This window comes from Phalaenopsis equestris, unplaced genomic scaffold, assembly GCF_001263595.1.
Source record: "Phalaenopsis equestris unplaced genomic scaffold, ASM126359v1 Scaffold000761, whole genome shotgun sequence".
NCBI lineage: Eukaryota > Viridiplantae > Streptophyta > Magnoliopsida > Asparagales > Orchidaceae > Phalaenopsis > Phalaenopsis equestris.
Window position 1 is genome coordinate 25,657 of NW_018165201.1, and position 26,943 is coordinate 52,599.

General features: G+C 33.3%; 2 protein-coding genes across 3 annotated transcripts in view; both read left to right on the plus strand.

Annotated features, from left to right (window-relative positions):
* The first annotated feature begins 11,803 nt into the window (after nt 1-11,803).
* Nucleotides 11,804-12,392, plus strand: LOC110031024. Its single transcript, XM_020734055.1, has one exon. It carries the CDS (start codon nt 11,810-11,812, stop codon nt 12,209-12,211), a length of 402 nt encoding a protein of 133 aa, XP_020589714.1. The 5' UTR covers nt 11,804-11,809; the 3' UTR covers nt 12,212-12,392.
* Nucleotides 12,393-17,044: 4,652 nt separating this feature from the next.
* LOC110030858 (acetate/butyrate--CoA ligase AAE7, peroxisomal) overlaps nt 17,045-26,943 on the plus strand; it is a 32,522-nt gene continuing 22,623 nt past the window's right edge. Inside the window, exons 1-2 of one of the 2 annotated variants that reach the window (XM_020733805.1) lie at nt 17,045-17,124; nt 17,208-17,436. In XM_020733805.1, the coding sequence (XP_020589464.1) occupies nt 17,227-17,436 (210 nt within the window). In that variant the 5' untranslated portion in view covers nt 17,045-17,124; nt 17,208-17,226. Of the gene's footprint in view, nt 17,437-26,943 lie in introns of both variants that reach the window. The other variant, XM_020733804.1, reaches the window with a different exon arrangement.

Consider the following 26,943-nt stretch of genomic DNA (forward strand, 5'->3'; position numbering starts at 1 on the left):
TGGGGCAGTTTGGGGCGAGAAATATTTTAGTACGGACGGTTTATATAGGGGTTATTATATTTATCTGTAATTTAGAAATATATTTATCTGTAATTTAGAAATATATGAAAATAAAAATGTGGAACTTACTAATTACATATAGGTTACAAGTAGGTTGCAGTGGGTATAACGCTGATGTAACTCTCAATATCTTTTCTGTAAGCTATCAAGTGTAGGCAGCTCCTCGTTTGGGGGACAACTTATTTGGTGCAGAGATATTTTGAAAACGCACTAAATCTATTTGGATAAATTATTTTTTCGCAGCTTATGTGTTTTCAAAATGCTGAAAACTTTTCACACCGCACATATCTATGTGCGGTTGGAGCTTTCTGACTACAGTTGGCTTTTCCAAAAAAATAAAAATTTTAATAACCACCGTGCCTAACTTATCAGCAGATTAATTTTAATCAGCTTATCAACAGATTATTCAAGAAGCTGTACATGTCCCAACCAGACCATATGTTGTTTCGAACCACTAAATTATAGCACCGAATGGGCTAACCAGTTGTTTGGTAGCACATTTAAGAGGATTTAGCCAATCAATTTTACCTAAATCTAGTTAAATATTAAGAAAGATAAAACCATATCTAACTCTCCATTAAATCTAATTCTCCCGCTTCATTTGTCTCTCCCCCGTTGCATCTCCCATGCAAAGTAAATTCAGATTTATCAAATCCGAATGTGAGGCGAATTACAAAGATTTATTTTGTCGTAGCTCGTGTCCTCCATCTCTGTCATGAGCTCACAGGATTTCACTGATTTGATAAATGTAAATCTATGGTTCCGACTGAATGGTTGTTTGGTAGCACACTCTTAACTGTATTTAGTCATGAATTTCGTATTAATCCAGTCAAACATCAAAAAAAGAAAAAACTAAATCTAACTCTCTCCTGTTCAATCACTTTCTCGCCCGTTTTGTCTCCTCTATGTGTAAATTCGGGTTTATCAAATCCTACTGTGAGGCGGATTTCACAAATTTACTCTGTCGTTGCTCGCGCGCTCCAACTCCGCTATGTCCATCGCAGCACTGTCGGATTTGATAAATCATACTTAACGTAAATCTACAGTTGTAGCGAAACACCCCCTAAGACAAGCACAGCAGATGTCAAGAAAATTTAGCCGGCTGTCAGCAGAGTTGTCACTATATAAAATTTTTAAAAAATTGATAAAATAAGATGAATAAACAAAAAAGCAATTACATGCCAACCACATAATTAATGCATTTACAAATCTAACATCTCATATTTCATATTTATATAAATAAGACTCAAATCATCAAAATTAGACACTTTCGTTTTAAAAGTTAAATACATATTTTCATTTATAGGACTATGACACTAAAGTGGTATAAAGATAAATATTAAATTTTAGGTGTTATATATGCATATAAGAATTGTGTGGTATGTATGTAAATTTCCCATAATGAAATTAAAATCAATACAGTAAGGAATTAGACGATGTTTAGGAGTAGTGTAAATACGTAAGAATTGAGTGGTATGTATGCAAATCTTCCTTTATATTATCGTTTTGTTTAAATGTTTACTCTCTTGTGTGTGTGTTAGCCTCCACATCTCAATTGGGCAACTAGTTTTTGTTACTTTTTAAAAAAAATTTGATCAACGGCTATATTTACTAATATGTGGTAATTATAATTTACTGTCCAATTTAAAGGAAAATTGTCCCGTTAAGGAATTGATGAAGAGGATGGGACGTGTCAACGCTCCCAGGATGAAGAAAGAGATATTGAAGAAAGACAAGATAGATGCACCGCTTCACAAGAAGACCCCGTCATCCCGCATTTTTTGCAAAACTCCGCCTAGGAAGGTGAGTCGTCACTGATGTCACCGCCGCCGTCACCGGTATCAACACCTCAGGAGGAAGGCTAATCCAGTCATGATTGGGACCAAAGTTATCGTCCGCTGAAAAACCCTAAGAGGCAAGGGAAGCCAGTAAATTTGTTGCTGCAGTATCTGACTCGCATGATACGGGACACCCTTCTCTCCATCATACGGATGCCATCAACATGACACCCCGTTTCCTGACATCCGTGCCAAAAGGGAAGAGGTGGAGACCTAGAGTTGTCGGTCAGATACTACCACACACACACACACACACACATATATATATATATATAGCATTAATATAAGTTATGCAGCTATTATCATATTGGGTCTTGTTCTTTTATTTTGTGTCTCCCAAATATATTTCAAATATTTTTATTTATTTAGATACTCAAACACGACATCGAAAGTAATAAACAATCTAGAACAGTTACTCAAATAAAAATTTTCATTCAATATTTGATGGGTCTGCATTTAAAAAAATAAATATTCTCCCTGCATAACATGGAGGTTAGATACGGCTTACATTAATCTGAGTCATAAACTTCTCATAAAGGCAAACTCTTATAGTTAATTACATCTTAAAATTAAATATGTTAAAAAACTCTTGATTTAGCTGAAGTTATTCTTTAAAATTTTTAATGTTTAGTTTCTATAATTTAAATTTGAAATTTCAAGCTGAAAAGATCAATATGAAACAGTATTTTCTGGAACCTCAAGGAAAAAAAGGAAGAAATGTCATGATAATGAGAAGCTGATTGATATCTTGCTGTCCTACGGTTGAGCTTTAGTGATTTTAAAATAAAAGAGTTTACAACGTTATCTAATCATAGGAAAGCTTTGGAGGTAAGTACTTGTGTCATGCCAAGATGAATAGCCATAGAACCCTAATTATAAAGGTGAGGCCTGCTGAATAAATAAAACCTTGAACATAATCTACCGAGAATGCAAGGGAAACAAGCTTATAGTTCAATCCCATAAAGAACTAAACCAAGCCCGCCTTCACTAGCCTTGCGATCCTGTTTGGATTGGGTCACCAACTAAACCCACCCGACATCTCAAAACCATCGCGTTTGGTCTTATGAAATGTTGGATAATGTAGAATGTTATTTATTAAAGAGAGAATAAAGGTCTTAGAACTTTCTGACTATTATTGGAGAGTTTATATTAACAAAAGACCTTCATTATCATTTAAAGTTCGGGGCATGCGTATAACTTTAAGAGGTTCATAGCTGTTGTAATGAGTAGATTTAGTTCAAATGTTGCTTTTGTAGGAGTTGCAGGCAATGGTGTAGCAAGATTTTGTGGGAGAATGAATTTATACAATGCTTTTGTAAATCTCGCCAAAAAAATTAAATTAAATTAACCACAAGGGTTTGAATACCTCTCTAAAGGAATTAAATGGAGAAGATCACCAAACAACTTTAAGGAAAAATAATCACAAAATTACCTTAAGACACTTGAACTCAAGCATAAATAAATTTATTACTTGTGAATGAATTCAATGGTTACATAAATTACTTATATAATGGCTTTTGATATCCTGCCAACCTTTGAGTATCTATAGTTTATAAGAAAAGATGTCTAAGGCTAATAAAAATATAATGCATGGATTTTGGACATTTATTATTAGATATTACATAAAGGAAGTAGGAATGACATTGAAATAAAATTTTGTAAGTTTTCTCCAAAGTTTATTTTGGAGTAAGTTGTTCTAATTCATCACATGTTACATCATTACAATGGGTGGGGGTTGTGGGGAGGAAAACATATAAATAGGGAATAGAAATCTAGCATTTTATAATGTCCTCATGTTTGATGTTGACCTTCTTCACATAAATTAGTAAGTATTTGGTCCTTGTATTTCATCAGTGCAAGTATAGTATTTTTTATCAAATCTTTTGAGACACATAGATATTCCTTTCATTGTCAATGTAAAGGCCTCATTATTTTGAAATGTAAGTTATTGTGTCTCCTGCAATCAATAATTTTATGAATTTTTCTCTAAAAATTTTTAATGGGGGTACGAATAACACTACAAAATTTCTGACTATTTTCGACGATCAAAACCCTTTGAAACTATTAAAATATTGTCGGTTCTAAAAAAATCAACGTCTTTCTGATGGGCAAATGACCATTGCTTTTTCGTCTGTCGGAAACGCTAACTTCAATGAAATTTCTGATGACATAATTTATCGACGACATTCGGACGGGTAACATATCAGACATAATTTCTGACAAGTATTTCCCTTCATTTCATGTCAAGCGAAGAAGTGGCGTACAGTTGTCAGCATGTCATCAATTTTATGATTGATAGGAGTTGTCCATCGATTTATAGCATATCGATAGCCCATTGTTAAAGCTATCGGTTTGTCGTCGGAAAAATGTACATAAAAAAATAAAGAACGCCAATTATTTTAATAAAATTTTCACACCTACAGTCACATTATAGAATCATATAAAATATACATCAGACAATCAAATTTACCTATTCACACAGGTACTAAACTAAAAATATATGAATACAATAACAAATTGAAATAAAATCAAGTATAATGCATTAAACAATAGAAAATGAAATAATTTGTACATAACCCAAAAAAATATATGTATATGTCTCATATCCAAAAATGAAATAAAAACAATCCTAGTTCTCAGATGTCTCCTCATGTTGCCAACTCGGGTCTCTGTAAAAGTAGTGAATGCAGTAGCCTGCTTACGAATTTCATCATATTAGATTAGAGTTGTAAGGAGTGATGTGTGTCGTACCTATGTGTCTGTGACCCCAAACCATAAATTATTCCTTTCATTTCCCCTCAATGAATTCTCTCTAAAGCTCATCGTCCGACTTATCAATTCCACGGACATAAAGTCCTCTTGTGCTCTGAATCTAAGCTCCCTTCTACCACTCACACTCTTCTTACAAAAAAAAAACTGCAAAAGATAGTTTGAGATGAAATTAAATTCAAGAATAATTGTAATTATATAAAAATTACTCAATCCACTTACATATATTACCCTTGATTTAGTGCCAACCCACTGGCGATATGACTTATGTTGATCAGTACAAGCATGTAGCTTAGCGGTACTAGGCTATCATCCAAACTAAAGTGTCTGTTAAGATAAAGCAGGTTATTAAACAATTATTATGCACTAATATTTAATTCATAAAATAACTCTTATCATCCTCCTCTGGTACTTCGTATGCAGCAGTGCCCCTCTAATGTGCTTAGAGGAGTCTATGCCCCCACAATTTGAAGGTTGGCTCTGCTTCATTTGTTGAGTCTTCTTGACATAGTCAGAAGTGTCCTAGGCTCTGTGAAAATGGGGACATAAGTCCTCTCCAAGCCGCACAGGGCATTCACCCACTTTTCATATCTCAGCGAACATATCATAGAGATAGGCTCCCCCTCTAGACTCAATGCTCCTTCTAATATTTGCATCACGCTCGAGGAGCTAAGAGAATTGCTTCTACATAATATTAATGTCTACGGTTTACCCCAAATTCTCTAAACCATATATCATAAACTTCAATATGGATCTTTGTTCATGATAAGTTTGAGAGTCAAACATGCTCTGAATGATATTCTTGATGGGACGAATGACCTAGATGGATAAAATTTGAAAAGAATATATTTTTAATTTTATAAACAAAATCTATAATATAATATATTTTGTTGTTTTATAAAACTTACATAAGACTAATGGGCTCCAACTTCAATTTGCGTCTTCTATCGCCTGACACACCTCAAATCAATAGAAGTAAAAGGATTGGCGACATAAGTAGAAGAACCACCTGCATGCAATGTAAGCGGTAGTGATGGTATGGTTGGTTATGACGACATCGAGGTGATGGCTTTTGCATAGGGAGCAGATGGAATCATTGTTGTGGTAGCCAAGATAGAAGTGCTCGTTTGCATACTATTACCACATCATCTGATAATATTCTTCATTCTATAATAAATGTGATGGTGTCTCCCGCTTGGAGGGAGATCATCACCGCCTTCCAAAGGCCTCTGCATCAAGAAAAGGAGAATTAAGCAATACACAACAAAATTAAGATAACAGAAGAAATAAAAAAAAAATTTAAAGAGAATACAATTAAAATATAAAGTGCAGTCTACAAACTACCACAACTAAAAATAGAAGAAATAATAATAAATAACAGCATGTCAGAATGTAAAGTACAATCTACAAACTAACACTACTTAAAATAGAAATATAAACAACAAGTAGAATGTGAAACTATAGATAGAAGATAAAACGAAAAGTAGAAGATCAAGCATTTAATAATAAAATAAATTAAATATCGTACACATCTTATTATACATGCTCTGATGAGTAACTAGAATTTAAAATTATACTTTCTTCATATAAACCATCACCAAAGTCATACTTATTAAAAATAATTTTTTAATGGATAAAATCAGCTAGAATGCAAAAAATTGGCTTTTCTCTTTCTTGATGAGCGAGTTTAACACTATTCTGAATTTTAATAGTTGTTCAAGATTCACTTCTAATGAAAACTACCCAATCTATTTTATATTAATAAATTTGATCCTTTCATTCTACTAAAACAAGTGAGTGGGGTATACTATCTTTGATAAGGATGAACTTCATCACATATGAGAAGAACATAAGGAGTCATTGCTTGAGCTTATGATCATTGAGATAATATGTTATGGATCTCCTCGATGCTTCACCTAATTAGTTTAAAATAGAAACCGTAAACATAGGCACCTCACCTACTGGCTCATCGGTGTGTTCTTGTTTATCAAAGTAGTAGAAGTTGAAAGTAGTAATCACTTGTAATAAATATATCACACATATTGAGCATTCTACTTGGATTTTATTCTTCCTAGTTCTCTTATGCATATTCTAAAATCTATAATAGAATAATTATTTAGTATAATTTGTTAATAATTTTAATTAAATAATTATCTAGTTCATACATTATTACATCTCAAATGTATACATTCAGTGATATTATACTGGACCACCAAAAATCACCTCATATGGTAGATGTATGGGCAGATGCCCCATTAAGTCAAGACAACTGGGTAGAAAATTTTTTTCAAATTTGCAAAATACTACATAAAATATTTGCTTCTAATTATCCTAATGTATCAAGTTTTAAATGAGCTGTACATAAATTTCTAATTAATTAACTAATTTTAATCAATGAGTTAAGTATTTCACTCGATAAGTGGCTAAATACAATTAACATCAAGCTTTGTAAAAAGACAAGATAGTCATGGTTTTATCTTTCCTGCTCCTAGATCAACATAGTGGCTCAAATTTGAAACATACTTGGTCGAAAATGTTAATGACTACATGCACTTACAAATTATTCTTCGATCAACTAAAGTAAGATAAGTTTATCAACAATAGTCTCTTGAATCCCTAACTCCCTTCTTCTATAAATCTTCTTCAAGTCCAGTCAGACATTCACTTTATCCTTAGTTTTGTTCTTAACATCCACCATAGTATTGAAAATATTATCAAAAACATTTTTTCTATGTGCATAACATCAAGATTATACATAATCAAATTGGTATGTAAGGCTGATCCCAAAATTGTTTGATTATGATTAACACCAAAATAAGGGAGATGTTGTGAAGATGGCTTGGGACAATAATCTCTGAAATTGCACTAATAATCTGGAATAATTCATTCCCAATTAGACTTTGTGGTGTCTCTGATTTTTCAACTATATGTTGTCTGAATGCATTTTTATTTTGCTTGAAAGGGTGATCAACATATAAAAATATATGAGCAAAATAACTTTCCTACAGTGCTCCATCCTAATAATATTTCATACACTGAAAATTCACTTATTATCCACATTAATGCTACTTTTATTTGGAATTTTTTTTTTATAAAAACAACACATGTGAGGACCCTTATTTCTCAAAGAATTTGTAGCCCATCTATCAAAAGTTGTAAATCGATATCAATTCTTCTTTTTGGGTCATTGAGATCTGAAATAATCAATGTTAGAAATATGTAATGAGTAGATATACACATCTAAGGTGAAATATTATACAGACTAATGATCACAAACCAACGTGAGGAGGGCCAGGCGGCTTGACTGTATATTGTAAGCCCTATCAAAACATACTAAAGCTAATATTATGTGCCTCCACAGTAAATGCAAGAAAAGTACGATAAACAAATTTTTATACTTCTCTATCTAAAGAATGGCTAATTAAACTAATTTCACCAAATCTATTATGCTTACATCTCATATGCAGAGTAGTATACATATAAAGAAATAATCTTTGAAGATAAGGAATAAGTAGCAAATAAAAGAAGTGCTTATTTGGAACTTCTTTTTATTTCTTACTTTTTATGTCTAAGGTTTAAATCTAAAAGACTCACAAAATCTGCATTGATTCTCCCTTATTTTATCCTTATAAAATAACATGCAACCATTGACAAAACAATGTCTTCTCTGATTTTAAATATAACTTAGAGACTAGCTTTTTCCTTCTGCATAAATCCCGTGGCATTAAATTTCTCTACAAATTTGTCTCTTTTAGTAATAATGTAACATGATCAAACTATTCTTAGGGTAGGTTAAACTCTTTTTTAATTGTGAATATTATGAAAGCCATAATAAACTCAAAATGAGACGTGCAATCTTCCCACGGTGGTCTTTGTGCCACATTCAATAATTCATAAAATATTTAAACTTCTTTGTTTGGTGGCACTTTCTTCCCTTGAATCCGATAACGAGGCTTTGTTCCATCAAATATCATTTCTACAAATTTACTTGAGCCAAACTCATATGGAGGATCATAGCTCGTCAAAGCTTATTGAAGGATCAGCTTCAGTGTAGATGTTAGGTTCAACATTGTCTAAGTCTAAAACCAATAATCTGGTTAAAATCGCCTACGGTATAAATCATACGACTTTGTCAGCCGTTAAGGACAATTAAGTTTTGATTTTGGACATGAGCATCAAAGCTTACATTTATATAAGCAAGTCGGAAGCTAAAATGCTTCTTGCATAAAAAAACTCCACACTGTTCAAGAACTCCTCAGTAGGTTGTTTTCTATCCGAATATAGTGTATTGTACATCAATGACTTTACAATACAAATTCCCGTACCTATCTATTTGATAAAAGAATTCATTAAGTGTACGTAATATCGTATGCAATTGCTATCTAGAAGTACTAAATTGAGTAGTATATTATTTGAAAATGAAGCACCAAATTCCATATAGTGTCTTACATACATACAACATAATTTACATATATAAAAGTTAATTTCAATTTTTGCATATATACCATCACACATGGAAAAACATACCACTCAATATTTAATATTTATAAATTTAATACGTAGTACTATTTTCAAATTGGGCATTTACATACATAGCACACAATTCTTTTGTATTTACACATCTCCCACCCAAATTTTCATATTTACACGCATAACACTCAAAACTTTAATAATGCATAAAAAATAGCATTATTATTACTTAAAAAAAAGTGAAATACACCTTTTAATGCATATGTTTAAAGCACCAAAGTGTCATATATGTAAATATAAAAATTTAGGTGTGAGATACATAAATACATAAGAATTATGTGCCACCAACTTTATGTCCTACAAAATAAAATTTGATTTTGGAATTTTTCAAAACATTGAAGAACTTGCGCGGCAAGAACGCGCAGAGTGTTCGGTTCTGGTGGAGGAAGAAGAACACGCGTGGAAGAGTTCGGTCCTGGTGTCGAGGAAGAAGAACACACACGGAGGGTTCGGTCCTGGTGTAGAGGAAGAAGAACGCTCGAGTAAGAAGAACGCGCGCTCGATGAGGAAGAACGTGCGTGATCGGTCCTAGTGTCGAGGAAGAAGAACGCTCGCGGAGGCTTCGGTCTTAGTGTCGCGGAGGAAAAAGAACGCACGCGGGAGGGTTTGGTCCTGGTCTTCGCGCGCGGAGGGTTTGTTCCTGGTGTCGAGGAAGAAGAACTCACGCGGAGGGTTCGGTCCTGGTTGAGGAAGAAGAACACTCCCGGAAGAAGAAAGCGTGCGGGGAGACGAGATGGCGAGGCTGCGCGGGAATAGGCGGGACGAGGTTTCTTTGCGCCGAGGGTAAAAAAAGTTTTTGACGAGTCGAAAGCTGGGGCCACGGGGTGGATATCACGACCCGCTTTTCTTCCGCTTTAGCTTCGTTCTGCCGCGACGCTGGGAGCCAAACGGTCGATTTTCACGATTCAGTGCCGCGAAGCCACAAAAAAGCGGCCCCAAACAGAGCCTAACTTTTTATGCGCTCCATCAAATATGCTATAAAAAAATCGATCGCCACCATTTTTAGCAGTAATTCCTTTAATGTAAATCCATCAAACAACTTGTATATATTATAACCCATTTCAATTTGACCTACTCTGAAGGACATGAACATTATTGCATCTATTTCTAGTGAAACAGTCTTAAGAAAATACATCCATCTTCACCAATATACTCCTAGCATATAGTATTGTTGATATCAATTAGTGTTACGAGTCCAGATGACGGTCTGGATCCGACCACGCAGTCATATATTGCACGATGATCTATCAGATACATCGTCTCGACGACATTAAACATTATTATTTTATTAAATATTATTAAATACATACAAGTTTGGAATATTTACATGCATACCACTCAATTCTTATGTATTTATAGATGAAGCAAATAAGTTTCAATTTTTACATTTTGCCACCTTCTTTATGCTTGAAAAGGTGTACTGCAATTTTTAAAAGTTTAAGTGGTGGTATTTTTTTTTTTTTTTGTAATATGCAAGATTTGGATGGATAAATGTGTTATGATGGAGCTCGGTCTGCCCATCTCGACTGCCGCTCCCGCTCTGTCACGACCACGATCCCGCTCCTGCTCCTTGCCCCGCCCCCCCCCGCCCCCGCCTCCGCTGGCGTCTCCCGCCTTTCCTTAGCCCGGAAGCATCGCTTCGCCTCCTTTTCACGATAAAAGGAGCGGCTCTTCTTCATATTTTGCACGGCATTTTTTGTGTTCTTCTTCGGGCTTCCACAGGACAGAGGAAGAGAAGTGCAACCAGAAGTTTCTTGCGGCAGAAAAAAGAAGAAAATTGTTCTCAATTAGCTTCTTCTTAGTGGCTTGTGGCAGAAGAGAAATTGAGTTTATTTCTCTTGTAATTTTATCTTCTTCGGCGTATCACGGTGTAGAGAGAGAAGAAGAGAGAGCAAGGAAATGAGAGATCTCTCTTGTAAGTCGAGACGATCAACTAGTGTAAATTCCTCAAATAGTAAAATCCTTTGTAACTCCGTAGGCATAGACAATTTGTTGAACCACGCTGTGTTACTTTTAATGGGGTGAATTTTCTCATACTATTTTCCACTTCGTAGTCGTTTTATTCTATTTTTATATATCACAACAAAATGTAAAATTAAAGTTTCGGTGGTGATTGATACGTAAATACATGTGAATTGAGCAGTATTTATGTAAATGCCCCGTCCTTTGTTTTTTTTATTATTTAATGGGATTGAGGCCATACAGAAGGCTACACCCAATTTACTTCTGTTGTTAAGCGTTAAGCCACACAGAAGGCTACAGCCAGTACTCCCGGATTCGGTAGGTTCCCGTCGACCAAACCCAGACGTTCGCGGGTCGGCACGCGGAGCCCAACCGCTAAATCTCCAGATGCATTCGCTCCCGCTACCCTCTTTCAAACACAAAGCAACTCTATTTACCAATCTCATCCATCCTTTCCATCATCAATTCCACGTGGCACGCATCCCGTGGAAATTTACCATGCTCCCTGTTCCGCACATCCGTCTCTTTCAAATTATCAACGCGCATCTACCTCATTAACCAGGAGCAGTTTAACGAACTCCCCTTCCACAATATTATTTAAGCTCAAAATTCATTTTTTCAACTTGCCACCTCCTTCTCAGCTTGTAGCCATGGGGAATTTGCTCTCTTGCCAAAAGAGAGTTGGAAATTTCGTGTTTCTGCCGGACGGTGGAGCTCGCCCGATCGAAAGCTCGATGACAGTTGCGGAGCTTATGCTTGAGCATCCGAGCCATTTTGTTGCTCAGCTTACAAGTGGAAAGCCGGTTCCATTGCCTGCTGACTATAAATTAGAGGTGGAGAAGACGTATGTTGTGTTGCCGATGGGGACTAGGAAGGTGGGGACGAGGTCAAAGTCGCCACCGAATATGATGAAGGATGAATCGTCAGAGGGGATGGATTGCCAGTCAGAGATTTTGTTACAGAGGCAGTATTCAAAAAAGGGGTGGAAGCCAAGCTTGAGGACCATAGAGGAATGGGCTTTGGTGAAGAAGGTGCCGCATTGGCTTTTCTGATGTTGTGAGGATTACAACTGCGAAGTATAAGAGGGGGTAAAGAGAAAAATGGGTGATTGGGCTGTTTCTGTGGATTCAAAGGGTTGGAAAGATGTCTTTTTCAAACTAAAGGATAACAAAAAAGAATGCAAAGTTTATATGGAGGTAAATGTAAAAATTAGTGGTTGATAGCTACTTTAGTGGAACCAATGGTTTGGAGAGATGATATTTTCAGACTTAAAGATTAAATAAAGATTGCAAACTTGATATGTTGTATGAACTTTGCCAAGATGCTTGTAAATTTGTGAATTATAAGAAATATATGAGTAGATTAGTAGAGTTTATTGTGATATTAATTTTTTCATTAGTTGAAGCACGAATATTAATATTAATATCATATTTCATGAGTGAGTCAAATACTTTATTTAAATTATTTTTTTATTAAATGAATTGCAAAAAATTTAAATGTATAGTGAAGAGTTTGCTTCCTAGGATGATTCTTGCAACATAAAAAATTTTATAAATGTATGCACATTTGGGTTCTTGGCTTCATTGAAGCGATCCAAAACAGAGCAAACTTATCCAATCCAGGCAAAGGGCAATCGGCTCTCTCTTCCTAACATAAACATGTTTTGCAGCCTTAGATTCCATCAAAATTTGCATTAATTTGTACAATTACTCTAACTAGAATCCGATTACCTAAAAATTCTATGGCTTTTCTAAACCTTAAATTAACGATCATCAATTGTGGTGTTGTATTGATAATACTTTGAGAAATAATTATGTACTATTGTTGCTATTTTTTCTATGTTCAATTTGATCTACAAATGTTCTTAAGATTTTGAAGATTAAAGTACTAATCCATCTAAATCATTGAATTTGTGGTGTCAAGATATTTATAATAGTAAATAATGTTTCCTAACAATTGATATATTTTAAGATGACATAAAACTGTCTGATTACTGCTAAACCATCATTATTGGCCCATTGTTAACAACTTGGGTAAATTATTGTTGCATGTCGGCTAACTCGCAGAAAAGGGATATATTAACCTCCTAACATTACACGAAAATCTTGCATACACAGATAAATATAGAGCTGATAAACGAGGCACTAGAGGTTTTTATCTGAAAAAAATATGAAAAGGTAAAAATTACAGGGTCTTGCCCAGTAGAAATGGTTCCACTATTCAAATAAATGTTAGAAGAATTTATCTACCATTGAACAATAAAAATTAATATTACAAGAAGAGGAGAGAATATTAGGGAAGTGACAACGATCAGGCTGCAATGATGGAAAACTGACGACTGGAGGCATGTAAAAGAGATAAAGATTTGTTATCACCAATGGCAATGGCCACCATGCAATAGTGATCTAGCAACAATAGTAGTGAAAAATAGTCATTTGTGATTTGACAATGGTGATTTGACAACAGTGTTGTGTCGTGACGTCGGTGATGTTAGATGATTAATTTGGTTGATCTTGCCTCTTCTTAAGTCTAGATATCCATTTTCTGAAAAGAATTCTAATCATATGTGGTTTCTTTAAAATATAAAAACATCGAGAATGTCTTTAAGCTAATGCAAACATGAATGTTAAATGTTATATAAGTTATCACCTTCCATTTTCCTTCTGTTTAATCAGAAAAGTTATAAATGTAGAGATATATGTGCATTGCACTTTGTTTTGAAAATTTATGTTGAAGTTATTTTATATATTAGAGTTATGATGTTAGATGTTTAATTTGGTTGCCATTTGAACTTGTTAAATCTAGAGAAACATTTTATGAAGAGAAATTTTATCAATGTTTGTTTGTTTTTTTTTAATGAAAAATTATATCAATGGGAATGCCTTTATTCTTATGCAAACGTGAATATTAGATACTAAATATTGATATCACATTCCATTTTCCTCATGTTAATTAGAAAAAAATTATACATATAAAGATATATGTGCACTGCTCTTAATTTTGAAAAGTAATGTTGAAGCTATTTTGTATATCAAAGTTTTGATGTTAGATGGTTAATTTGATTGTTATTGCCTCCTGTTCATTCTAGAGAAACATTATACGAAGAGAAATTTTAGCACTGTTTGTTTTTTTTTTAATTAAATCATTGGGAATGTCTTTGTTTTGATGCAAACGTGAAAGTTAGATGCTAGATATTGATATCACCTTCCATTTCCCCACTACTCAATTGGGAAAATTTATGCATACAGAGATATATGCGCACTGCTCTTTGTTTTGAAAATTTATGTTAAAGCTATTTTATATATGAAAGTTTTGATATTAGATGGTTAATTTGGTTGTTGTTGTCACTTGTTTAATCTAGAGAAACATTTTATGGAGAGAAATTTTAGCACTGTTCATTTTTCTTAAAATTATACTATAGGGAATGCCTTTGTTCTGATGCAAATATGAAGTTTAGATCTATATATTGATATCACCTTCCATTTTCCTCCTGCTCAATTAGGACAAGTTATGTGTGGATAGATGTGCATTGCTCTTTGTTTCGAAAATTTATATTAAATTCATTTTATATATTAAAGTTCTGATGTTAGATGGTTAAATTGCTTGCTGCTCTTGTCTCTTCTTTAATCTATAAGTTAGTTTTCTGAACTAATGCAAACATGAAGTGATGGTTTTAAAGTTTGTATCAGTGACACATTTCATTTTATTTGAAATGTTTTGTAGAGCAATGATGGAAAAAAATAAAATAAATGCTCAACTAATCACCAATTGCAAATTGAGTAATTGATCCTTCATATATGTCACATATACTATATGGTATTACTTCACATATGCTGAAGTTTGCCACTGCTACCATTTGGTATTTAAGGCTAAATGACATAATTGATGATCCTGGATGGAGTCTTCTTTGATAAGTTGATCTCATTGAGCTCTTTTTTGAAATCTATATTTTAACCTTTTTTCTTGAAGTAATTTTATTTTACAAGCTAAATAATATTGCTTCTACCATGTTTTCTTATTGATTGATACATTAGAAGGGTAAACAAAAGAAATGTGGGATATCTATCATTTGAGATAAGGAGACAAATATAATATTTTGTGATTTATGCTTGAGGGAGGTAGAAATTGGCATGGATTGACCATACGCTTCCAAAAAGAAGGTTGACAAAATATCACAAAAAACCTTTCAAGAAACAACCAATCGATTATGTGAAAAAACTTAGTTGAAATATAAATGAGATCAACTTTAGAAGGATTGGAAGTTATGGAAGGAGCTAAATAGAGGGGTTACTGGATTAGGGTGGAACTCTATTAAGAAAACAATGAATGCACTAGAGGAGTACTGACAAGAGAAAATTTTTGTAAGTATAAACTTTCTATCAAACTGTAATTATATTGAAATTCAGCTTCTTTAAAATAAAATTTTATCAATTGTAGGTCCTGCCGAACGCTAAAAAAATCAGACTTTCTAGCATTGAGCAGGAGCTGGAGGAGAAGCTTGATACTATGCTTCTTCGTGTTGAAGCAACATGCATCAATGTCTAAGCTACAATAGAGGACCCCACCCATAATTTGCATGGCCCTGGATGTGCTCGTTCTAATGACGTCCACAAGGAAGCATTCAAACATCGAGCGGGCATTGATTGTTTGATGAGGACAGTTATACGAGTGAGTACAATAAATTCGAGAGTGAAGGTGTCACGAGATGATCCAATTAAGAGAAAAGATTACAAATATTTTGGGTGAACACATCAATTGTATTTATATAACATTATGTATTGTCTTCTTGTTGATGATTCCTATTTCAGCTATATGGTGGATTTATACATGTATACTTTCTATATTTTTGTAGCATTTTGTATTAAGGTTTTCTTGATATGTCCTTTCTGCATTTTAATTTTATTGTAAAACTGTTGAATTATTTTTAATGGTTCATTTGCATATCTACTCTTTTTGGTTAATTAAAGCCATAGTGTATTATAATCACATAAAACATGAGTTCAATATCATCAAGTACTTCGGGAGTTCCGTCTTGTGTTGAGTACCAATCAAAGAGGGAAGACAACTATCAGAGGAGATTTTACTCTTATCCCAGTAACATGTCACGTTAAAATTGCAATTATTTTCGTTAGATTGATGACACAGATGAGTTCACTCATGTCAGTGATTAAATCAGGTGAGATGCTGCTGTGAAGAGGAGATTTTTTCGAAGACTTGATCGTCAAGTCTTGAAAACGAACGTCATTCTAGACTTACTGGTTATTTTGGTGTTTCTCATTATTGTAGATATATGCATGAAATGACTGATCACTTTTTATATATTAGAGTATTTTGCACTCCACTAAAGTTTTTTGGGTGGTAGGATCTATTTCTGTTATTATGTTGTAATTATTTTAAAAACTATAGTTATTCTATTATATTACATAAATACGACAAAATTCTTTTTTATCAGAAACAATTGCAACACAACAGATTGTTCAAACAAACTCTTGCTTTTCCAACAACTTTTTAACTGCACCTGAGTAGCTGCTTCTCCAAGAAGCAGCTAGGCAACAACGCTCCAAACACACCCTTAGTGAGCACTTTCTTTCGGCTACATGTTCTTATTCCTTGTGCACTCTCCCTATTTTTTGTTGTTGATTTTGGATTGATTATTGCGGTTGACTATTGTTGTTCCTCGTGATTTTGTAGGTGACAGCTTCTTTACTTTTGTTCATATTTGTAACTATTGATGGGATTTAGTTGATCAATTCTCTTATTATGTTTATTCTTTTTGTTATCTCTTATTTATTTCACATTAAAAAAAATGAAAAGGAAAAAAAATAAATAATAACAAAAAATAAATACATAAGAATCGTGTCACATGTAAATTGTATCCTCATTCCACCACTTGCTATCTTAACATGGAGTGATGGAAACCAAGCTTCTCTCTCCCTCTCTCCCTCTCTCCCTCACTCCGTGAAAGGTCTGTCTCCCTCACTCCAGTATAAATGTCCTGAACAAGCTCTGCTTCTCCTGCTCCGGCGATTGAGTGATAGTAAATTGCAGGGGTGATTGAGAATTTGAGATGGAGAGGGACATAGACGAGTTGCCCAAGAACGCTGCAAACTACGAAGCTCTGACTCCGCTGTTGTTCTTGGAGCGTGCGGCCGTCATTAACCCGCGTCGCCCTGCGGTGCTGCACGGAAGCACAGCTTACACCTGGGCTGAAATATATCGCCGCTGCCGCCGACTCGCCTCCGCTCTTTCCTCCCGATCTATCGGCCCCGGCTGCACTGTATTCTTTTTATTTTATCTTCTGCTGAATCGTTTTCTTCTTTTTTTCCCATTGATTTGGGTACAATTTATCTCAATTTTCTTATTACCTTTGTCGATTATTGCCATCTCTTACCATAAATTGTGAACTAAAGATGTTCGGCTTTTTTTCTCAATCTTCTTATTACCTTCGAGCGCAGATGTATTCATGAGCAGCCAGCCTTTTTTTATCTTATTTTATTTTTAGGATTGGACGGAAGCCGTTCGCTTAGTTTACTCAGTAGCTTTTCAATTTTCTGGTAGTATTCATCACTATTTTTATACAGATTTTATTCACGTTTTGGCAAGATATATTTCTGTTTGTAATTTTTTTTTTCCCGCTGGGACACCAATTTTTAGTGAATTAGTAAATATCAAAAGATTGTTCTTACTGGTTCTATTTTGATGTTTTCCATCAGTGAGGTCCACCGATTTGACTCCTTCTTCTTCTTATTATTTTTTAAATTATTAAAATTTCGACAATTAAGCGAAAGCTAAAGTGGTAATAGTTTACTGAAAAAATTCTTATCATCTATGAGTTTACTGTAAAATTTGGATTCTCCAGATTTTCAATCTCATTGAGATACTTATTATTGCTTCATATGGAATAAAAAATATTATTTTTTGTTACTTCTTCAATTTCTCAATATTTTACTGTTAAATCAAGATTAGCATTGTTGGTTCAATTTCATTTTAATCTTGGCTTTCAGTGCTCTAAATTTTTTGTAAGGAATTTAAGCCAGAGCAATATCTGAGAAAAATATAGATAGAAAGCTTGTCATTGTTTTTTAGGGCAAGTAGATCGGGATCATCCACACATAAGGTTCAGGGTTCCTGGATACTTTAATACACTATTTCATGATAGATTTGACAGCTGCCAACACTATACTCAAATCTTCTGAATTAAAAACTAAATTCTATGACAATTTCCTATTTAGGCATTTATCTACTAAAAAGTTAAATTATGAACATGGCAGTTAAATTGCGTAAGATACAAAGAATGATGGATGTGATGCAGAAGTTTTTGTTGCGCCAATACTGACCCCTCTTCACAGTAAATAAAGGTAAGAGACTTTGGATCCTTGCTGAATGAGAAATAAATAATAAAACAGGATTTTAGGACTATTTAAGCTCGGTAAAGTCTACCTTTTGATGTCAAATCAATCTTTATTTTTCAAGTTGGTACATTGTTGTTATAGTTTCTTTTCCAAGATGAAGTGGTAGAACACAAATGTTGTGTTCTAGCTAATCCCTACAATATATCAACATGTAAGTTGTTAATAAGTAGGGAGAAGACTACAACGTTACCTCAAACAAATCTTTTATTGTTTAGTTTGAATGTTAACTATTGCAATATTGAGCGGCGTAGTATTAAATGTGATCAGTATCTCAACATTAACATATGCTATTATCATCAATATGCCATATGCTTGTTGATGTGCTAACCTAAACGGCTATATTGTGTTCAAGGTCTGCTACTAAACTTATAATAAATCAATACATTCTAATAATATCTCCAAATAGCATACCATATTAAGTCATTGTTTGGCCCATGAAGATCATTCCATCGGTTTGAGAGTTGAACCAAGTTGCCCCAAGGAAAGGAAATATAGATATTAGAGAATACAACTTATTCTTTATGAGGATCATCATCATAAGAATATTCCAACAGCTGAAATTGCAAAATAAAATAAATACAAAATTAATACAATAACAACAACAATAAGCCTTTATCCTACTAGGTCGAGTCGGCTACATAAATCCTTTTTCTTCATTGTGTCCTATTGAGTGTCATATTTTTATTTAATTCTAATAAATTAAGGATCATTTTTATACAATTTGCCCAAATCTTTTAGGTCTACCTTTATCTTTCTTAACATAAGTCAAATCTAAGTTATCTACTCTTCTAACTAGATCATCAGATGATCGATGTTCAATGTGACCAAACCATCAAAGACGACTCTCTACCACTAGAACTAGACCAACCTTTTCCCGGATATGTTCATTTCACATTTTATCTCTAAGATACTCTACCACCTAAGCATTCTCATCACATCAATACTTAACTTAGTTTTGTGCTTCTCTTTTAAAGGCCAATATTCTGTACCATAAAACATTGCAGGTCTCACCACCATCTTATAAAATTTCTTTTTTAAGTTTAGGCAATACTTTTATATAACACAATAAGCCCAATTCATTCTTCCACTTCAACCAACCAATTTGAATTTTGCTAATAACATCTCCATCTATATCACCATCACTTTAAAAAATAGACTTGAAATATCAAAAACGTTCACACCTTTTAATGATTTGATTGCCTATAGTTACATCTTTGACACTAGATCTACCATAATGAAAATTACATTCCATGTATTTAATTTTAGATCTACTCAAACGAAGACCTTTAGACTCCAATGTAGACCTTCATAATTCATTTATTTCCTTAACTTTTTCTCTAGTTTTATCCACAAGAAGGATATCATTAGTGAAAAACATACACCAAATTACATCATCCTGTAAATGTCTATTAAGAGCATCCATAAATAAAACAAAAAGATATGATTTTAAAGCTGATCCCCGATGTAATCCAACGGAAATAGGAAAATACTTGGTCAATCCTCCTTCTATTCGAACACAAGTAATAGCTCTAATATACAAATCTTAAACGTCTCGAATATAAGTCATATCAACACCTTTTTTTTCAGAACTCTTCAAAATACTTCTTGGAACACTATTGTAAGCCTTTTCTAAATCAATAAAGATCATATGTAGATCATCCGTACTCTCTTTGTACTTCTCCATTAAACCTCTCAATAAATGTAGATCCTCCTCTGTCACGTGCTAACCTATATTATTCTGGTTTTCTTAATTTATGAAGCGAATATTCTGTATTATCTATGCAAATGTGTCAAAGAAGAATTTAGCTAGTCTTCAGGCTATTCATGAAATGAGTCGTTGTGATCAGCTTTTGATGAAACTCAGACCTGAATTTGAAACTGCTTGGGTTGGATTGCTGAACAGAGAACCAACTTCTTGTTTAGATGTATGTTTGGTGAATTAATGAGCGAAGAACAAATATTGACGACACAAGCCTCTATCAGTGCAACCGGTATATCATAAAAAATAGTTAATGTTGTATATGCTGCTCAGATTCGAGGAAAGGAAACAAAGCAGTGTTACAGCTGTAAAGAATTTGGTCATATTGCTCGTAGTAAGAAGTTCTGTAATTATTGCAAGAAAAACGAACATATTATTAAGGAGTGTTCTATACGACCTCAAAACCACAAACCACAACCCTTAATGCTACAGTATTTGACTTTCACAATCCTGATTCGACATCCACAGTTGCCGACAATAATCAATCTGTTCTCACACCAGATATGGTTTAATTGATGATTCTCTCTGCCTATTCTGCTCTTGGTTTTCAAGGGAAAGGTAAGACTATTACTTCCGTTCATTCTCCTTGGTTTATTGATTTCGGCGTCACAAATCGTATGACACATCTGAGTTATTGCATAATCAACGCCTGTATAGTTGTACTCAACATATCCAAGTTGCTGATGAAAATAATATTTCAATTACGATAGTTGATGATATTAGCCCATCCTTCCGACGTGTCTTGGCTTCTCATAAATTATCTACAAACTTACCTTCTATTGGTTAAATAGTGGATAATAATTGTGATGTACCCTTTTCTCGTGATGGTTGTGTTGTGCAAGATCAGATGTCGAGGAATGTGATATCAAATGGATCTAAAGTGAGTAAGTTATTTCCATTATAATTTGTCATTCCTCGGACGTTGTCATTAGCTTCTTCAGTTGTTCAAAAATAAGACTGACATCTGACATAGACGATTGGGTCATCCAAATAATGCTGTTTTGAATCATTTGTTGCAAAGTAATGTTCTTGGTTTTACAAATAAAAGTTTATTACTTGACTGTTCTTCTTGTAAACTAGGCAAAAATAAAATATTGTATTTTCCTATTTCGAGCAGTCGTGACAATAAATGCTTTGACATTATTCATTGGGGAGTTACACCTGTTATTTCACATGCTCAGTATAAATATTTTGTGATATTTATTAACAATTACAACCGATTCACATAGGTCTGTTTTTTGCATTCCAAAGCAGAAGTGTTTACCGTGTTTCAAATCTTTGTGACATATATCGAAACTCAGTTCTTCACTTGTATTAAAACCTTACGGTCTGATAATGGTGACAAATACATGTATCATGAGTTTCAAGCTTTTCTTCATGGCAAAGATATTATCTCACAACGTTCATGTCCTTATACATCTTAACAGAATGGAGTTGCCGAACAAAAAAATCGTCATCTGTTGAATATGATGCGCACATTGTTGCTAGAATCTTCTGTTCCAACAAAGTTTTGGATAAAAGGTTTATCTACTTCAATTTATCTGATTAATCATTTACCATCTAAACAATTCAAGTTTGATTCTCCCCACTATCAAAATTTTGGTAATCATCCTAGTTATCAGATGCTACATACTTTTGAATGTATTTGTTTTCTTTATTTTGCTGCCCATGAACGTTATAAGTTGACAGCTCAGTCAGTTCGATGTGCTTTTATGGGTTACAATATAATCATAAAGATTTTGTGTGTTATGATTCGATTAATAATCGATGACTTATCTCTCAAGATGTGATTTTCTTTGAACATGAATATTATTTTTAACATCATCTTTCAACATGTGATATTGTTATACTTCATCATTTTGATGATTCTTCTTTTGATAAACCATTCAAGCCTGGCCTTATCTTCACATGATGTTTAACCCCTTCATCTCCAGTCCTTCCCGACCTTGCTCCTGAAAAAGCTCCAATGATTCTTCGACGATCAACTCGGCACATTCGTCATCCGAATAGATATGACTATTCTGCAATTTTAACTAATTCTACGGTTCCTACATCTTATTCTTAGGTTGCTAAACAGGCTTGTTGGATAAAAACCATGCAAGAGGAACTTCAGACACTTTAAGATAATCATAATTGTGATATTGTTTCATGTCTCGCAGACGTTAAACCCATTAATTTTAATGGGGTTTATTCTCTTGAGCTCCGATCTAATGGCTCCCTTGAGAGATGTAAGGCAAGATTGATAACTCTTGACAATCAACAGAAATATGAGATTGATTATGAAGAGACCTTTGAACTTGTGGCTAAGTTGACAACTGTCCTGCTTGTTCTATCTGTTGTTGCATTTAAAAGCTGGTCCTTACGACAGATGAATGTTAAGAATGCATTTATGCATGGGGACCTCAAAGAAGATAGCTATAGGACTCCTCCAAGTTTGTTTCCTACACACTCACATGATATTTGTCAGCTCAAACGACTTTTATAAGGTTTGAAATAGGCTCCACGGACCTAGTTTGAAAAATTTCAAAATATTCTTTTTTAGTTTATCTTTTATTCAAATTTAATATGATTCTTCATTATTTCTTTGCAAAACTGACAAGAGAATTGTATTGTTATTAGTCTATATTGATGATATCGTTATCACATGATCTGACATTTAATTGATGTCTCAGTTATAGAAGTGTCTTCAAGGTTCTTTTCATATAAAAGATTTGAGGTCTTTAACTTATTTCTTAGGTTTTAAGGTTCGCTCTTTTCCTACTGGTATCTTTCTACACTAGCATAATTATACTAAGGAACTCATTGTTTTAGCTGGGCTCCAAGAATGTTGTTTTGTTGATATTTCTTTGGAAATGAATGTTAAATATCAACAGATTGATGATAATTTTCTATTTGATCCATCTTTGTATCGCCAACTTGTTGAGATAACCATCACACGCCCTGATGTTTCATTTGCTGTGCAACAAGTTAGTCAATTTATGCAAACATTTACACATCTTCATTAAGCTGCAGTTTGACGTATTGTTAGACATTTGAAATGTACTTCTCATCATGGCTTATTTTTTTCTGCGGAGTCTCCTATTCGCTTAACAACCTATAATGATGCTGATTGAGCTAGTTGTTCTGATACACATCGATCTATTATTGGCTGGTGCATGTTTCTCGACAACTCTTTAATTTCTTGGAAGAGCAAGAAACAAGATCGTGTGTCTAAATCATCTACCGAGTTTGAATATCGTGCAATGTTCTCTGCTTGTTCTAGATCATTTGGCTTTGGGGTTTGTTGGCTGAATATGGTTTTCCTCAACTTGAGTCTACTCCTTTTTATGCAGATAATACTAGTGCTATCCAGAGTACTGCTAATCCTGCATTTCATGAGCCCACAAAACACATTGAAGTGGACTGTCATTCTATTCGGGAAGTCTATGATAATGGTATTATTTCTCTTCTTCATATCTCCTCGGATCTTCAAATTGCTGATATACGAAGGTCCTTTCTAGGCGGTGCCATCAGTTGTTTGTTGACAAATTGATGTTTCTTGATCAGTCAATATCAATTTGAGGGAGGATATCAATCAATAATAATTAAAATCGTGCAGAATTAAGAGTTTTCTTCTTTAAGTACAACAACAAAGCCTTAATCCCACTATGTGGGGTCGGCTACATGAATCCTTTTTCTCCATTGCGTCCTATTTAGTGTCATATTTTCATTTAGTTCTAATAAATTAAAATCATTTTTATACAACAAGCCCCAGTCTTTCTAGGTCTACCTCTGCCTTTTTTAACATAAGTCGAACCTAAAACATCTGCTCTCCTAATCAGATCATCAGATGGTCGACGCTTAATGTGACCAAACCATCTAAGACGACTTTCTCGAATTTTGTCCTTCACATGAGCTACACCAACCCTATCACAGATATAATCATTTTGCATTTTCTCTCTAAGTGTAAAGCCACTCATCCACCTAATCATTCTCATCTTGGTAACACTTAACTTAGTATTATGCTTCTCTTTTAAAGGCCAACATTCAACGCCATAGAGCTTGCAGGTCTCACCACCGTCTTATAAAATTTTCCTTTCAGTCTAAGCGGTACTTTTCTATCACAAAAAAAAGCCTGAAACATTCCTCCACTTCAACCAACCAACTTGAATTCTACTATTAATATCCTCATCTATATCACCATCGTTTTGAACAACAGACCCGAGATATCTAAATCGTTCACACTTTTTAATAATTTGATCACTCAAAGTTACACTTCTATCACTAGAGCCACTACTACTAAAATTACATTCCATATATTTAGTTTTAGTTCTACTCAAATGAAGGCCTTTAGAATCCAATATAGACCTCCATAATTCAAGTTTTTTCTAGGCTTTTTCTCTCGTGTTATCCACGAGAAGGATATCATTAGCAAAAAGCATGCACCAAGGTACATCCTCCTGTAAATGTTCAGGAAGACCATCCATAACTAAAGCAAAAAGATATGGGCTTAAAGCCGATCCCTCATGTAATCCAACAAAATTAGGAAAATATTTGGTCAATCCTCCTTTAGTTAGAACACAAGTAACAACTCTAGTATACATGTCTTTAATGACTTGAATATAAGTCATATCAACACCTTTCTTCTCAAGAACTCCCTAATCGTAAGCTTTTTCTAAATCAATAAAAATCAGATGTAGTCTGAATTTCTCCATCAAACTTCTCAATAAATGTATAGCTTCCATTGTAGATCTACCCACATAAATCCAAATCGATTATGAGAAATCTTTATAATACATCTTATCTTTAAATCTTTATAATACATCTTAACCTATGTTCAATTACCCTCTCCCATAATTTTAAAGTATGACACATCAACTTAATTCCTCTATATTTTCCACACTCTTAGTTTCCTTCTTTAAATGACTGCATTAAATTACTTATTTTAATTGTACATATGCTTTCCTTATAACTGAATATATAAATTATGAATATGTATTATTAAGTTAATTAAAATAGATTGTACACATTATTATGTATTATTACTAGATTGTGCAGACTATTATGTATTGGAATGAAAGAAAAGGAAATAGACATTCAATCAATTTACTCAAAAGATTTACACCCTCTCCCATAATTTTAAAGTATGACATATTAATTTAGTCCTCTATAATTTGCTCACTCTTGTGCATCACTTTTTTTCTTAAAAATGAGGACCAAAATACTCTTTCTCCACTCCGCAGACATCTTTTTAGCTTTTAAAATAACATTAAAGAGTTTAGTAAGCCAAAAAACTCTCAAATCTCCTAAAAATTTTCCCACTTTAATTGATATTTTATCAGGTCCTACTGATTTTTCACATTTAGTTTTCTTTAAGCTTTCCTCAACTTTCTTTTTATTAATGCGACTGTAAAAACAAAAAAACTTGATTATTATTAACGATATTAAGATCACCAAGATTGATCATATTTTTCAGGAATTTATTAAAAAATTATCAAAATATCTCACCCACCTATATTGGATATCTTCATCTAAGAAAAATACGTTTTAATTTTCATTTTTAATACATTTTACTTGAATTAAATTGTTAATTTTATTTTCTTTTTGTTTGACTAATTTATACATATATTTTTCAAGCTCTTTAATATTTAATTTATTGTAAAAATTATTAAAAATAGAATTCTTAGCATTATAAATTGTTCTTTTAGACTCTATACGAGCTATCTTATTTTTTTCTCAGTTATCTGAGCATTTATATTTAAACCAATTTTATAATAAAACTTCTTATGTTCTATTTTTTCTTACACATTATTGTTCTACCACCAATATTTTTATTTTTAAAAACTTTTTCTTTTGATTCTACACGTACATCATTTGTCATTTGCTTAATAGTGCTTGTTACTTTATCTCACATTTCTTTATAAACATTTCAAATTTAGAAATATTGAATTTTACTCATAAAGGTAATTTTATTTAAGTTTTTAGGTACTTTCATCTAATTCTAATACAATGTTTCATTGAATTTTTTATATTCCAACTCTTCATCTTAAAATCGAGAACTGCTAATCGATGTTTAGTACTTAAAATTTCACTTAGAATGACCTTACGATCTTTACACTCTTGACGATCTCTTTTTCTCATAAGAAAATAATTAATGTGTATTTTATTAGATCCATTCTTACAAGTAATAATATGTTCATATCTTTTCTTAAATAAAATATTAGCAATAACAAAATAACAAACTAAATCAAAATCTAAAATGATTCTACCTTCTTCATTAATCAATCAAAAACCGTAGCTACTATTTCTTCTACCACTATACTAATATGTTCATTTAAATCTCCTCCAATAAAAATCATTTCTTCAAGAGGTATTATTTATTGATTCTTTCAAATCATTTCAAAAATTTTCTTTTGAACCTATATCTAAACCAAATTGTGGAGCAAAAACACTTATAAAATTAAAAATCTTAACATCAATAATAATCTCTAGGGCCATAATTTTATCTCCAATTATTTTAATTTTTAGAACATTATTTTTCAAACTCTTATTTCTAATTGCACCCGCATTATTTCTAGCGTGATTCCTACCTGAATACCAAAGTTTAAACATAAGTTATTAGTCTCCTTGGCAT